The sequence below is a fragment of the Larus michahellis genome, unplaced genomic scaffold (genome assembly GCF_964199755.1).
Source record: "Larus michahellis unplaced genomic scaffold, bLarMic1.1 SCAFFOLD_557, whole genome shotgun sequence".
Classification (NCBI taxonomy): domain Eukaryota; kingdom Metazoa; phylum Chordata; class Aves; order Charadriiformes; family Laridae; genus Larus; species Larus michahellis.
The window spans coordinates 1,122-15,252 of NW_027435959.1; the positions used below are offsets into that span (position 1 = coordinate 1,122).

The 14,131-nt window shown below is 70.3% G+C and overlaps 1 protein-coding gene across 1 annotated transcript; it reads right to left on the reverse strand.

Annotated features, from left to right (window-relative positions):
* Positions 1-422: 422 nt before the first annotated feature.
* LOC141736786 (TBC1 domain family member 17-like) lies at positions 423-13,872 on the reverse strand (the record flags this gene model as incomplete). Its single annotated transcript, XM_074571355.1, has 12 exons — positions 13,655-13,872; positions 12,924-13,011; positions 12,062-12,205; positions 11,674-11,802; positions 10,895-10,992; positions 10,314-10,408; positions 9,036-9,134; positions 7,064-7,164; positions 5,687-5,786; positions 3,729-3,820; positions 1,671-1,880; positions 423-611 (listed from the first exon to the last, which is right to left on the reverse strand). Coding segments are annotated over exons 1-12 (1,551 nt in total), but the record flags the coding sequence as incomplete, so codon positions are not given.
* Positions 13,873-14,131: the final 259 nt, after the last annotated feature.

Genomic DNA, 14,131 nt, shown 5'->3' on the forward strand with positions numbered 1-14,131 from the left:
GGGGTGTGGCGCGGGGGGGGGGTCCCTGGGAGGGGTCCCGGGGGGGGGGGGTCCGGGGGTGTCCCCGGGGGGGTCTTGGGGGGGTCCCTGGGGAGAGGTCCCTGGGGGAGGGGTCCGGGGGTGTCCCCGGGGGTGTCCCTGGGGGGGGGGGTGGTGTCCCCGGGGGGGGGTCTCACGGGGAGTGGGTCCCTATGGGATCCCTGACGGGGGGGTCCTGGAGGGGGGGGTCCCTGGGGAGGGGTCCCGGGGGGGTCGTGGGGGGGTCCCTGGAGGGGGGTGTCCTTGGAGGGGGGGTGTCCCTGGAGGGTGGTGTCAAGGGGGGTGTCCCGGGGGGGGTGTCTCTGGGGGGGGGGTGGGAGGGGGGTCGTGCGGGGGGTCCTTTTGGGGATTGCCGGGGGGGGGGGGTCCCTGGGCGTTGTCACCGGTGGGAGGGGGGGTGTCCCCGGTGGGGGGGGGGGGTGTCCCCGGGGGGGGGGGGTGTGTCCCGGGGGGGGTGTCCGGGGGTGTCCCGGGGGGGGGCTCACGGGGGCGGCCGCCAGCTGCAGGAAGAGCCCCTCGGCGCGGGTCAGCACCTCCCCCGCCTCCAGCGCCGGCCTCCGCCCGGGGGGGGGCTGGGGACAGCGGGGACGATGACACGGGGGGGGGGGACACACACACACTGCCACCCACGGCTGTCCCCTGTGTCCCCAACTCCCCCCCCCCCCCCGCGGTGTCCCCGACACCCCTCTGTGTCCCCCCCCCGGCCCTGTGTCCCCCTGTGTCCCCCCCGTGTCCCCTGTGTCCCCCCCGTCCCTGTGTCCCCCCCGTGTCCCCCCCGTGTCCCCCCCGTGTCCCCTGTGTCCCCTCCGTCCCTGTGTCCCCCCATGTCCCCCCCGTGTCCCCCCCGTGTCCCCTGTGTCCCCCCCATCCCTGTGTCCCCCATGTCCCCCCGTGTCCCCTGTGTCCCCCTCCATGTCTCCTGTGTCCCCCCCCGGCCCTGTGTCCCCCCCCATGTCCCCCCCGTGTCCCCTGTGTCCCCCTCCGTGTCCCCCCCGTCCCTGTGTCCCCCCCAGTGTCCCCAACCCTGTCCCAGTGTCCCCCTCTCAATGTCCCCAATGCTGTCCCCAACCCCATCGTGGTGTCCCCAAACCCCCCCCCCGTGTCCCCAAACCCCCCCGTGTCCCCAACCCCGTCCCAGTGTCCCCAACGCTGTCCCCAACGCCATCGTGGTGTCCCCAAACACCCCCCATGTCCCCAACCCTGTCTCAGTGTCCCTGTCCCCATCCCAGTGTCCCAGTCCCAGTGTCCCCAACCCCGTCCCCGTGTCCCCAACCCCATCTCAGTGTCCCCGTCCCAGTGTCCCCAACGCTGTCCCCAACCCCGTCCCAGTGTCCCAACCCCATCCCAGTGTCCCCAACACTGTCCCCAACCCGTCCCAGTGTCCCCAACCCCGTCCCAGTGTCCCTGTCCCTGTCCCAGTGTCACCAATGCTGTCCCCAACCCTGTCCCAGTGTCCCCAACCCCGTCCCAGTGTCCCCAACCCCATCCCAGTGTCTCCAACCCCGTCCCAGTGTCCCCAACTCCATCCCAGTGTCCCCAACACTGTCCCCAACCCCGTCCCAGTGTCCCCAACCCCATCACAGTGTCCCCATCCCCACCCGAGGCCACCCCTCCGTGTCCCCTTGTCCCACCTCATCCCAGTCGTCGCTGTCCTCGTCGCTGTCCGTGTCCCAGTCCTCGCCGGTGTCCCCAATGTCCCCAATGTCCCCAATGTCCCTGGTGTCCCCCACATCTCCGGTGTCCCCGATGTCCCCAACGTCCCCCCCGTCCCCCGCCATCTCCAGGAGGGCGCAGACCAGCAGCAGGTGGAAGTTGGGGCAGGGCAGCCCCGTCCACAGCACCTGGGGACACGGGGACACGCTGGGGACACCCCGGGGACACCCTGGGGACATCCCGGGGACACCCCGGGGACACCCCCCCCCGTGTCCCCAATGGCCCCACGGCCCCTTGGCTCCTGCTGTCCCCTGGGTCCGGGTCCCCCCGGGTCCCCCCGTCCCTGTGTCCCCCCATGTCCCCCCCGTGTCCCCTGTGTCCCCCTCGTCCCCGTGTCCTCCCATGTCCCCCCCGTGTCCCTGTGTCCCCCTCCGTGTCCCCCCGTCCCCATGTCCCTCCCATGTCCCAAATGTCCCCATGTCCCACCCGTGTCCCCTCTGTCCCCCCACGTCCCTGTGTCCCCCCATGTCACCTCCGTGTCCCCTGTGTCCCCCAATGTCCCTGTGTCCCCCCATGTCCCCCCGTGTCCCCTGTGTCCCCCTCTGTGTCCCCTGCGTCCCCCCATCCCTGTGTCCCCCCCATGTCCCCCCGTGTCCCCTGTGTCCCCCCATGTCCCTGTGTCCCCCCATGTCCCCCCGTGTCCCCTGTGTCCACCTCCATGTCTCCTGTGTCCCCCCCCGTCCCTGTGTCCCCCCCATGTCCCCATGTGCCCCACTGTCCCCCATGTGCCTCAGCCCCTGGATGTCCCCAATGTCCCCATGTCCCCCCCATGTCCCCAATGTCCCAAATGTCCCCGTGTCCCCCATGTCCCCCATGTCCCCGTGTCCCCTCCATGTCCCCAATGTCCCTGTGTCCCCCCGTGTCCCCGTGTCCCCCCCATGTCCCCCATGCCCCTAATGTCCCTATGTCCCCCTGTGTCCCCCCTGTCCCCGTGTCCCCTCCATGTCCCTAATGTCCCCATGTCCCCAATGTCCCCCATGTCCCTGTGTCCCCCCCATGTCCCCATGTCCACATGTCCCCTCCACGTCCCCAATGTCCCCCATACCCCTAATGTCCCCATGTCCCCCCCGCCCCCAATGTCCCCGTGTCCCAAATGTCCCTGTGTCCCCCCCATGTCCCCAATGTCCCAAATGTCCCCGTGTCCCCCATATCCCCCTATGTCCCCATGTCCCCTCCATGTCCCCATGTCCCCAATGTCCCCCATGTCCCCCTGTCCCCTCCATGTCCCCAATGTCCCCATGTCCCCCCATATCCCAAATGTCCGCGTGTTCCCCATCCCCATGTCCCCTCCATGTCCCAAATGTCCCCGTGTCCCCCATGTTCCGTGTCCGCTCCATGTCCCCAATGTCCCCCATACCCCTAACGTCCCCATGTCCCCCCCATGTCCCCAATGTCCCTGTGACCTCCTATGTCCCCGTGTCCCAAATGTCCCCATGTCCCCCGCACGTCCCCAACGTCCACCATGCCCCTAATGTCCCCATGTCCCCCCCATGTCCCCAGTGTCCCCATGTCCCCGTGTCCCCCATGTCCCCAATGTCCCCATGTCCCCAGTGTCCCCGTGTCCCCCCCGTGTCCCCCATGTCCCCCTATGTCCCCATGTCCCCCCATGTCCCCAGTGTCCCCGTGTCCCCCCCGTGTCCCCCATGTCCCCAATGTCCCCATGTCCCCAGTGTCCCCGTGTCCCCCGTGTCCCCCATGTCCCCATGTCCCCAGTGTCCCCATGTCCCCCCATGTCCCCCATGTCCCCCAATGTCCCCATGTCCCCCCCATGTCCCCCGTGTGTCCCCCGTGTCCCCCAATGTCCCCATGTCCCCCCATGTCCCCAGTGTCCCCGTGTCCCCCCCGTGTCCCCCATGTCCCCAATGTCCCCATGTCCCCAGTGTCCCCGTGTCCCCCCCGTGTCCCCCATGTCCCCATGTCCCCCCCATGTCCCCAGTGTCCCCGCGTCCCCCCGTGTCCCCGTGCCCCCCCCGTACCTCCCAGAGGCGCAGTGTCCCCTCCAGTCCCAGGGGGGGCTGGAAGCGCAGCTGGAGCCAGCGGCGGCAGCACCCACGGGTGCCCTCGGCCTCTGGGGGGGGGGGGGGAAACACACACGTCACCATGGCAACGGGGACACGGGGGGGGGGGCACCCCCCAGGGCTCCGGCTTTGGGGTGCCCCCCCCCCCATTTTTGGGGTCCCACAGCGCCACAAGACCTGGTTTTGGGGTGTCCCCCCCCCAATTTTAGGGTGCCATCACCCCCCCCCGGGACCCGATTTTTGGGTGCCCCCCCCACTTTGGGGTCGCAAGCCCCAAGAACCCGATTTTTGGGGTGACCCCCCCACACACACTTTGGGGTCCCACAGACCACCCCCCCCGAGGGACCTGGTTTTGGGGTGCTCCCCCCCACTTTGGGGTCCTGCCCCCCCCCAGGGACCGTTTTTGGGGTGTCCCCCACACTTTGGGGTCCCACAGCCCCCCCCCCCAGAGACTTGCTTTTGGGGTGCCCCCCCGTTTTGGGGTTCTCTCCCCCCCCAGGGTCGGTTTCTGGGGTGTCCCCCCAATTTGGGGGTGCACTCCCCCCCAGGGTCGGTTTTTGGGGTGCCCCCCCCATTTTGAGGTCCTCTCCCCCCCCCAGGGTCGGTTTTTGGGCTGTCCCCCCCATTTTGGGGCGCTCTCCCCTCCCCAGAGTCAGTTTTCGGGGTGCCCCCCCGTTTTGGGCCGCTCTCCCCCCCCAGGGTCGGTTTTTGGGGTGCCCCCCCCATTTTGGGGTCCTCTCCCCCACCCAGGGTCGGTTTTAGGGGTGCCCCCCCCCGTTTTGGGCCGCTCTCCCCCCCCAGGGTCGGTTTTTGGGGTGCCCCCCCCGTTTCGGGGCGCTCTCCCCCACCCAGGGTCGGTTTTTGGGGTGCCCCCCCCCGTTTTGGGCCGCTCTCCCCCCCCAGGGTCGTTTTTTGGGGTGCCCCCCCCCGTTTCGGGGCGCTCTCCCCCACCCAGGGTCGGTTTTGGGGTGCCCCCCGCCGGTTTGGGCTGCTCTCCCCCCCCAGAGTCGGTTTTTGGGGTGCCCCCCCGTTTTGGGCTGCTCTCCCCCCCCAGGGTCGGTTTTTGGGGTGCCCCCCCCCCGTTTTTGGGTCCTCTCCCCCCACCCAGGGTCAGTTTTTGGGGCGCCCCCCCCGTTTTGGGCCGCTCTCCCCCCCCAGGGTCGGTTTTTGGGGTGCCCCCCCCGTTTTGGGGTCCTCTCCCCCCCCCACAGGGTCGTTTTTTGGGGTGCCCCCCCGTTTTGGGCCGCTCTCCCCCCCCAGAGTCGGTTTTTGGGGTGCCCCCCCGTTTTGGGCTGCTCTCCCCCCCCAGGGTCGGTTTTTGGGGTGCCCCCCCCCCCGTTTTTGGGTCCTCTCCCCCACCCAGGGTCAGTTTTTGGGGCGCCCCCCCCGTTTTGGGCCGCTCTCCCCCCCCAGGGTCAGTTTTTGGGGTGCCCCCCCCCGTTTTGGGCCACTCCCCTCCCCCAGGGTCGGTTTTTGGGGTGCCCCCCCATTTTGGGGTCCTCTCCCCCACCCAGGGTCGGTTTTAGGGGTGCCCCCCCCATTTTGGGGTCCTCTCCCCCACCCAGGGTCGGTTTTTGGGGTGCCCCCCCCCGTTTCGGGCCGCTCTCCCCCCCCAGGGTCGGTTTTTGGGGTGCCCCCCCCCCGTTTTTGGGCCGCTCTCCCCCCCCCCAGGGTCGGTTTTTGGGGTGTCCCCCCGTTTTGGGCCGCTCTCCCCCCCAGGGTCGGTTTTTGGGGTGCCCCCCCCCGTTTTTGGGTCCTCTCCCCCCCCCAGGGTCAGTTTTTGGGGCGCCCCCCCCATTTTGGGGTCCTCTCCCCCACCCAGGGTCGGTTTTAGGGGTGCCCCCCCCCGTTTTGGGCCGCTCTCCCCCACCCAGGGTCGGGTTTTGGGGTGCCCCCCCCCGTTTCGGGGTACCCACCCAGGCGGGGGCAGAGCTCGGGGTCCACCACTCGCACCAGTTGCCCCAGTTGCCCCAGTTGCCGCTTCAGCCCCTCCCGGCCCGGCCCGAAATTGCTTCCCTGCAGCCGGGGGGGGGGGGGGGCACAAAAAAAAGGGGGGCGGGGGCGGGGAGACATAAAAACCAAGTTTCCGCCCCCCCGCACCCCAAAAACACCCCGAATCCTCCCCAAATCCTCTTCAGAACGACCCCAAAGGCACTTTTTTGGGTCCCCAGCCCCGCCCCCCGCCCCATTTTGCCCCCCCCCCACATTTTGGGGACCCCCCCTCCGTATTAGGGTGTGTACCCCCCCACCATTTTTGCCCCCCATCCCCTTTTTCCCCCCCCTTCCGCTTATTTTTCCCACCCCCCCCCCCCCTTCAGAAACCCCCCCGATTTCGGGCCCCCCCCCCACTTTTTGGGGTGCCGCCCCCTATTTTTGGGGTGGCCCCCCCCTCTTTTGGGATGCCCCCCCCATCTTTCCCCCACCCCCCTTAATCAACCCCCCCCACGCCTTTCCCCCCCCCCCTTTTCCCCCTATTTTTCCCAACCCCCCCTTCAGAACCCCCCCGATTTCGGGGTCTCCCCCCATTTTTGGGGGTGTCCCCCCCATTTTGGGGACCCCCCCAATATTAGGGTTCTTCCCCCCCCATTTTTCCCCCCCCTCCCCCTAATTCAACCCCCCCATCCCCTTTTTTTTCCCCTCTTCCCCCCTATTTTTCCCACACACCCCCCTTCAGAACCCCCCCCGATTTCGGGTCCCCCCCCCAATTTTTCGGGGTGCGTCCCCCCCCCATTTTGGAGACCCCACCAATAATATTAAGCCCCCCCCCTCCCATTTCCCCCCCCCCCCCTTATTCAACCTTCTCCATCCTTTTTTTCCCCCCCTTTTCCCCCCTATTTTTCCCACACACCCCCCCTTCAGAACCCCCCCCGATTTCGGGTCCCCCCCCCAATTTTTCGGGGTGCGTCCCCCCCCCATTTTGGAGACCCCACCAATAATATTAAGCCCCCCCCCTCCCATTTCCCCCCCCCCCCCCTTATTCAACCTTCTCCATTCTTTTTTTCCCCTCCTTTTCCCCCCTATTTTTCCCACACACCCCCCCATTCAGAACCCCCCCGATTTCGGGGTGTCCCCCCCCCATTTTTCGGGGGTGCCCCCCCCCATTTCGGAGATCCCACCCATAATAGTAACCCCCCCCCATTTCTCTTTCCTCGCCTTATTCAACGTCCTCCATCCTTTTTTATCCCCCCTTTTCCCCCTTATTTTTCCCCCCCCATCCCCTTCAGAAACCCCCGCCCCCCCGATTTTGGGGTGCCCCCCCCCCATTTTTTGGGGGGGTGTCCCCCCCCCCTCACCACCAGCTCCATGAGGCGGGAGAAGACCCAAAAGGCCTCGACCTCGTCGGGGGCGACGCTGAGGAGGGGCCCCAGCACCTCGCTCATCCCCCGCACGTACCCTGGGGGGGGGACAGGAACGGGGGGGGGGGCACCGGGGGGGGGGGGGAGTCAGCAAGGGGGGGGGGGTTCAGCCCCCCAAAACCCCCCTGGGCCCCCCCCCAAACCCTAAAAAAATCCCCCCCCAAATTCGGAGCCTTCCCCTCCCTCCCCCCCCCCCCCCAGGGAACCCCCAAATCAACTCAGGACCCCCCCCGCCCGCCCCCCCCAGGTCCCCACAGCCTCCCCCAACCCCCCCCCCCCAGGGACCCCCCCCCCACAACCCCCTAAACCCCTTCAGGGACCCCCCCCAGGCCCTCCCAAACCCTTCCAGGACCCCCCCAAAGGACCCCCCCAAAGGACCCCCCAGGGACCCCCAGGCCCCTCTTGGGACCCCCCCCCACCCCCCTCAGGCCCCCCCAAACTCTCTCAGGACCCCCCCAGGACCCACCCATGGACCCCCTGCACCCCCCAGGACCCCTCCAAACCCCCCACAGACCCCCCCCAGGGACCCCCAGGACCCCCCCAAATACCCCAGGGACGCCTACAATCCCCCCAGGACCCCCCCAACGCTCCCAGGGACCCCCAAACCCTCTCAGGACCCCCCCAGGACCCCTCCAAACCCCCCCAGGGACCCCTCAGGCCCTCCCAGGGGCCCTCCAAAGCCCCCACGGACCCCCCCCCAGGGACCCCCAGGACCCCCCCAGGACCCCTCCAAACCCCCCCAGACCCCCCCAGGGACCCCTAAACCCTCTCAGGACCCCCCCAGGGCCCCTCCAAACCCCCCCAGGGACCCCCCAGGCCCTCCCAGGGGCCCTCCAAAGCCCCCCAGGGACCCCCTGGACCCCCCCAAACCCCCCCAGGGAACCCCTGGACCCCCCCAGGACCCCCCAAACCCCCCCAAACCTCCCCAGGGACCCCCAGGACCCCCCCCAAATCCCCCCAGGGGCGCCCACAATCCCCCCGGGACTCCCCCCTAACCCCCACAGGGACCCCCAAACCCTCTCAGGACCCCCCCAGGGACCCCCTGGACCCCCCCAGGACCCCTCCAAACCCCCCCCGGACTCCCCCCCAGGGACCCCCAGGATGCCCCCAGGACCCCCCAAACCCTCTCAGGACCCCTCAGAGTCCCCCAAGGACTCCCAGAACCGCCCCAGGGCCCCTCCAACCCCTCCCAAACCCCCCCAAGGACCCCCAGGACCCCCCCAAATCCCCCCAGGGATGCCCACAATCCCCCCAGGTCCCCCCCCCAACTCCCCCAGGGACCCCCAAACCCTCTCAGAACCCCCCCAGGGCCCCTCCAAACCCCCCCAGGGACCCCCTGGACCCCCCCAGGGCCCCTCCAAACCCCCCCAAACCCCCCCAAGGACCCCCAGAACCCCCCCAAATCCCCCCAGGGACGCCCACAATCCCCCCAGGTCCCCCCCCCAACTCCCCCAGGGATCCCCAAACCCTCTCAGGACCCCCCAGGACCCCTCCGAACCCCCCCAGGGACCCCCCAGGCGCTCCCAGGGCCCCTCCAACCCCCCCCAGGGACCCCCAGGACCCCCCCAACCGCCCCTAGGGACCCCCTGGACCCCTCCAAACCCCCCCAGGGACCCCCTGGACCCCCCCAGGACCCCCCAAACCCCCCCAGAGACCCCCAGGACCCCCCCAAATGCCCCCAGGGGCACCCACAATCCCCCCAAGACTCCCCCCTAACCCCCCAGGGACCCCCAAACCCTCTCAGGACCCCCTCAGGACCCCTCCAAACCCCCCCAGGGACCCCCTGGACCCCCCCAGGACCCCTCCAAACCCCCCCAGGGACCCCCAAACCCTCTCAGGACCCCCCCAGGACCCCTCCAAACCCCCCCAGGGACCCCCAGCCCCCCCCAGGCCCCCCCCAGCCGCTCACCCAGGTCGAAGTGGAACATGCAGTGGGTCAGCAGCACGTCGCGCAGCAGCCGCCGCTCGGCCCCGGGGGCGTGGGGGTGACACCGGGCCAGGTCCCGCTCTGGGGGGGCGCGGGGACACATGTGGGGCAGGGGGCACGGTGGGGGGGCAAGGCGGGGGGGGCTGTGGGGCAGGTTGGGGGGCAACGGGAGAGGGTTATGGGGCACGGCAGGGAGCAATGGACACGTATGGGGTAGTTATAGGGAGTGTGCAGCAGCTTGGGAGGCAAGGGGAGAGAGATATGGGGCAGGTTGAGGGGCTATGGGGCAGTTTGGGGGGCTGGGGGGCAGGGTGAGGGACTGGGGGGCATGTGGGGGGCTATGGGGGGATTGTGGGGCAGGGTGGGGGGCAGGTTGGGGGGCAACGGGAGGGGAATATAGGGCAGGTTGAGGACTGTAGAGCAGGTTGGAAGGCAATGGGGGGGCTGTGGGGCAGGTTGGGGGACAACGGTAGTGGGATATGGGGCAGGGTGGGGGGCAATGGGAGGGGGATATGGGGCAGGTCAGGGTGTAATGGGGGAGCTGTGGGGCAGGTTGGGGGGCTGTGGGGCCTGTGGGGGGCTAGGGGGGGGCTGTGGGGCAGGGTGGGGGGCAACGTGAGTGGAATATGGGATAGGTTGAGGAGATATGGGGCAGTTTTGGGGGGCGTGGGGCAGGTTGAAAGGCTATGGGGCACGCTAAGAAGCAATAAAGGAGATATAGGGCACGTTGGGGGGCAACAGAGTGGCCGTGGGGCAAGTTGGGGGGCCATGGAGCAGGTTTGGGGGCTCCATGGGCTGGGTTTCGGGGTGCTGGGGGGTTGGGTTTGGGGTTCCATGGGGCGGGTTGCGGGGTGCCGTAGGTCAAGCTATGGGGCTCCATGGGGCAGGCTATAAGGCAGGCTGTGGGGCAAGCTATGGGGTGCCACAGGGCAGGTTACGAAGGTCCATGGGGCAGGTTTTATGCCTCCATGGGGTAGATTTTGGAGCTCCGTTGGGCAAGTTTTAGTTCTCCGTGGGGCAGATTATGGGGCTCCGTGGGGCAGGCTACGGAGCACGCTATGAGGCAGGCTATGGGGCGCCATAGGGCAGGTTATGGGGTGCCACGGGGAGGGTTTTGTGGTTCCGCGGGGCAGGTTTTGGAGCTCCATCGGGCAAGTTTCGGTGCTCCGCGGGGCAGGTTACGGGGCTCTATGGGGCAGGCGGGGGGGGCGCTATGGGGCAGGCCGGGGGGCAGGCTATGGGGCAGGCCGGGGGGCTCACCCAGGCGGCGGCGGTAGCGGCGGAAGGGGCTGTTCCTGCGCTGCTGCCCGGGGCTGAGCGACACCCACTGCAGCTTCATGCGGAAATAGTCGGCCCTGGGGCCCCCCCACGTCACCCCACGCCCACAACCCCCCCCTCGGGACACCCAAAATCCCCCCCCCCCCAGACCCACATAACCCCCCCCGGACCCCCATAACTCCCCCCCGCGCCCCATAACCCCTCCCCGGGACCCCCAAAAAACCCCCCAGGGACCCCCAGAAGTCCCTCGGGACCCCCAACATCCCCCACCCCGACCCCCCAAACCAATTCCCGGCCCCCCCAAATCCTCCCATCCCCTTCCCCAACCCCCCCCCTGAGCCCTCAATACCCCCCCCGAACCCCCAAATCTGCCTCTAAATTCCCCAATCCCCCCCCAGCCTCCCCAAATCCCCCCCATACCCCGCTGCGACCCCCCCGCCGCACCCTCAATACCTCCCCCCACAGCCCCCCAAATCCGCCCCAGAGCGCCCCCCCCCCCCGAAACCGCTTCGGAGCCCCCCCAAGACCCCACTGAAGCCCCCCCCCCCCGTCCCCCCCCTCACCTCCAGTCGCGCTCGGGGGGGTCGGAGGCTGCCCCCCCCCACGGCAGCAGCCCCAGCAGCCGCCGCCAGCCCTCGGGCCGCACCTCGGGGCTCAGCCCCTGGAGGCGGGGCCACCTCAGGACACGCCCCCCCGTCCCGCACAAGCCCCGCCCACCCCCTGCAGGCCCCGCCCCCTTTTCGAGCAGGCCCCGCCCCCTTTTCGAGCAGCCCCCGCCCCTTTAAGAGGTGCCCCTGCACCTTCAGTGGAGCCACGCCCCCTTGGGAGAACGCCCCGCCCCTTTTAGGGAATGCCCCGCCCCTTCTAGGGAATGCCCCGCCCCTTAAGGGTATGACACGCCCCCTTGGGGAGACCCCGCCCCTTCACCAACAAGCCCCGCCCCTTTAAGAGGGATTGGGGCGGCCCCGCCCCTCTCGTAAGAGACCCCGCCCCTTCAGAGGTGGAGCCACTCCTTTTAAGGGAACACCCGCCCTCTTAGAGCCAACCGCGCCCTTTTCAGGCTGGCCCCGCCCCCTTTAGAAAAGCCCACGCCCCTTCCACAAGAGGCCCCGCCCCTTCAGGGCGTCGTGTGTGGGCCCCCCCTCAGGCCCCCCCCCCCCGACCACGACGACCACACCCTTCTAAGCCCCGCCCCCCACACCCCTTAGCCCCACCCGCTTCGCGCTCCCGGCCCATTATTGGCCACGCCCCTGTAGCCCCGCCCACCGCTTGACCACGCCCATTTTGGACCCTCTGCCCCCGCCCCCCCCCCCCCCCCCCGCAAAGCCCCGCCCCTCCTCACCCCCCGGAAAAGGCGTTGCCGCAGCCCTTCCGGATCCAGGCTCCGCCCCTCGGCGTCGTGGCTCCGCCCCCACTCCTCTGACGTCACCGGCGGCCCCCGCGGGGGGGAGGGGCGGGGCCCCAGCCTCACCTGGAGGGGGGCAGAGCTACTTAGACCCCTCCCCTTCCCAAACCCCGCCCCCTCCCAAGCTCCGCCCCCACTCAGGCCCCGCCCCCCCCGCATAAGCTCCGCCCACCCCGTGACACCCTGCCCCCTAGCCCAGCCCGCTTCGCACAGGCCCCGCCCCTCCTCTGTCCAAGCTCCGCCCCCTCCGCCCCAGGCCCCGCCCCCTCTATCCGCACCCCCGCCCCAGGCCCCGCCCCCTCCGCCCCAGGCCCCGCCCACTCACGCAGGCGATGACCTCAAAGGGTGGCTCCGGCTCCAGCTCTGGCTCCGCCCCCTGCGCGCAGGGGGGGGGGGCGTGGCCTCTGCCCCCCCCCACCAGGCGGCTCAGCCCCCCCAAGGTGGCGGCGTAGGGACCCTGCAGCAGCCGCTGGGGGGGCGGGGGGGGGACACATAGGACCCACATTGAGACACCCCCCCCCCCCCCACCTCGGGACCACCCCCCGTTGGGACCCCCCCCACCAGGACCCCCCCGGGCCCCCCCCACGCCCAGGACCCCCCCGCACCCCCTTTTGGGAACGCCCACCCCCCAAACTACCCCAACTCAGACCCCCCCCCCACCAAAATCCTCCTCCCTGTGACCCCCCCCCAGGACCCCCTGGGTCCCCCCATGCTCGGGACCCCCCTACACCCCTCTTTGGGACCCCCATCCTTGGGACCCCCCCCACCCAGAGACCCCCCCGGCACCCCCAACCCCAGGGCCCCCCCACTTCAGGACCCCCCCTAAAATCCCCCACCTCGTGACCCCCCCCTCAGGACCATCCCCCCGCCCCCGAGCCCCCCTTTGGGACCCCCACCCTTGGGACCCCCCCAGGACCCCCCCACCCTGGGATCCCCCCCGCACCCCCTTTTGGGACACCCCTCCCCCTTAGAACCCCCATCCCTCAGACCCCCCCGATTCAGGACATCCCCCCCAAAAATCCCCCCCCCAAGAACCCCCCCGGGTCCCCCCCGCCCAGGATCCCCCCACAACCCCTTTTGGGACCCCCTCCCTTGGGACCCCCCCACCCCAGGACCCCCCCGGGACTTCCCCCCCCCCCCCCCCGGCAAAGGGGCCCCAGCGCTGGGGGGGGGGGTGGGTGACTCACGGTGACGAGGCCGGGGGACGGGGGTTGCGGGGGGGGGTCGGGCCCGTCGGGGGGGGTCACCAGCAGCAGCCGGGGGTCCCGCGGGCTCCTGGGGGGGGGGGGGGGGCAGTGCTGGTGGGAGGGGCTGGGGGAAACTCTGGGGACTGGGAGTGGGGGGGGGGGGGGAACTGGGCGGGGGGGGTCCAGGGTGGGGGATGATGGAGATTGGGGGGGGGGGAGATTAGGAGGAACTGGGATTGGGGACGGGGTAAAGTGGGGGGACTGGAATTGGGGGGGGGAAATGGGAGGGGCTGGGTCTGGGGGGGGCATGGGGGGAGCTGGGATTGGGGGGGGAAACTGGGGGAACTGGGACTCGGGGGGAGGAACTGGGGGGGGCTGGGATTTGGGGGGACATTGGGAGAAACTGGGATTGGGGGGGGAAACTGGGAGAACTGGGATTGGGGGGGGGACTGGGGGGGGCTGGGACTGGGGGAGGGATGGGGGGAACTGGTTTGGGGGGGGGGAACTGGGATTCGGGGATGGGGGGGGACGGAATTCGGAGGGTCCTGGGACTGGGGGGGGGGGGGGCCTTGAGTTTGGGGGGGGGGGTCCCCTGGAATCTGGCGGGAGGGTCTCGGGGGGGGTTCAGGGACTGGGGGGGGGGGGGAGGAATGTCTTTGGGGACCCCCCCCCGGGTTTGGGGGTGCCGATGGGTGTCACCCCCCCCCTGCATGCCCCCCCCCCAAACTCACGGGCGCAGGCGGGTCCCCAAGAGCCGCAGCAGCTTTCGGGGCCCCCCCCGTGGGAAATGCAAGGGGGGGGGGCAGGGCCCCCCCCGCGGCAGCAGCACCAGGAAGGGTCGGTGCAACCCGGGGGGGCTCCGCCGCAGCCCCCCCACTTCCCCCAGCGCCAGGCGGAACCCCCCCCGCCAGCCTGGGGGGGGGTGTGGGGGGGCCATCACTGCCCGCCCCCTCCCCCCCCCCCCAGCCCCCCAAATTCCCCCTATGGGCCCCCCCAAATCCCTCTTGGACCCCCCCAAATTGCCCCTGGCCCCCCCGTGGCCGCCCCCCCGTGGCCCCCCAAAACCCCCGGCTCCCCCAAAATGCCCCATGTCCCCCCCCCTCCATGTCCCTCAACAGCCCCCCCCCAAATCCCCCCTGGGGAGGCACCCCCCAGCCCCCCCCAACCCCCATGTGCCCCCCCCCACCATGTCCCCCCCCCAATCCCCC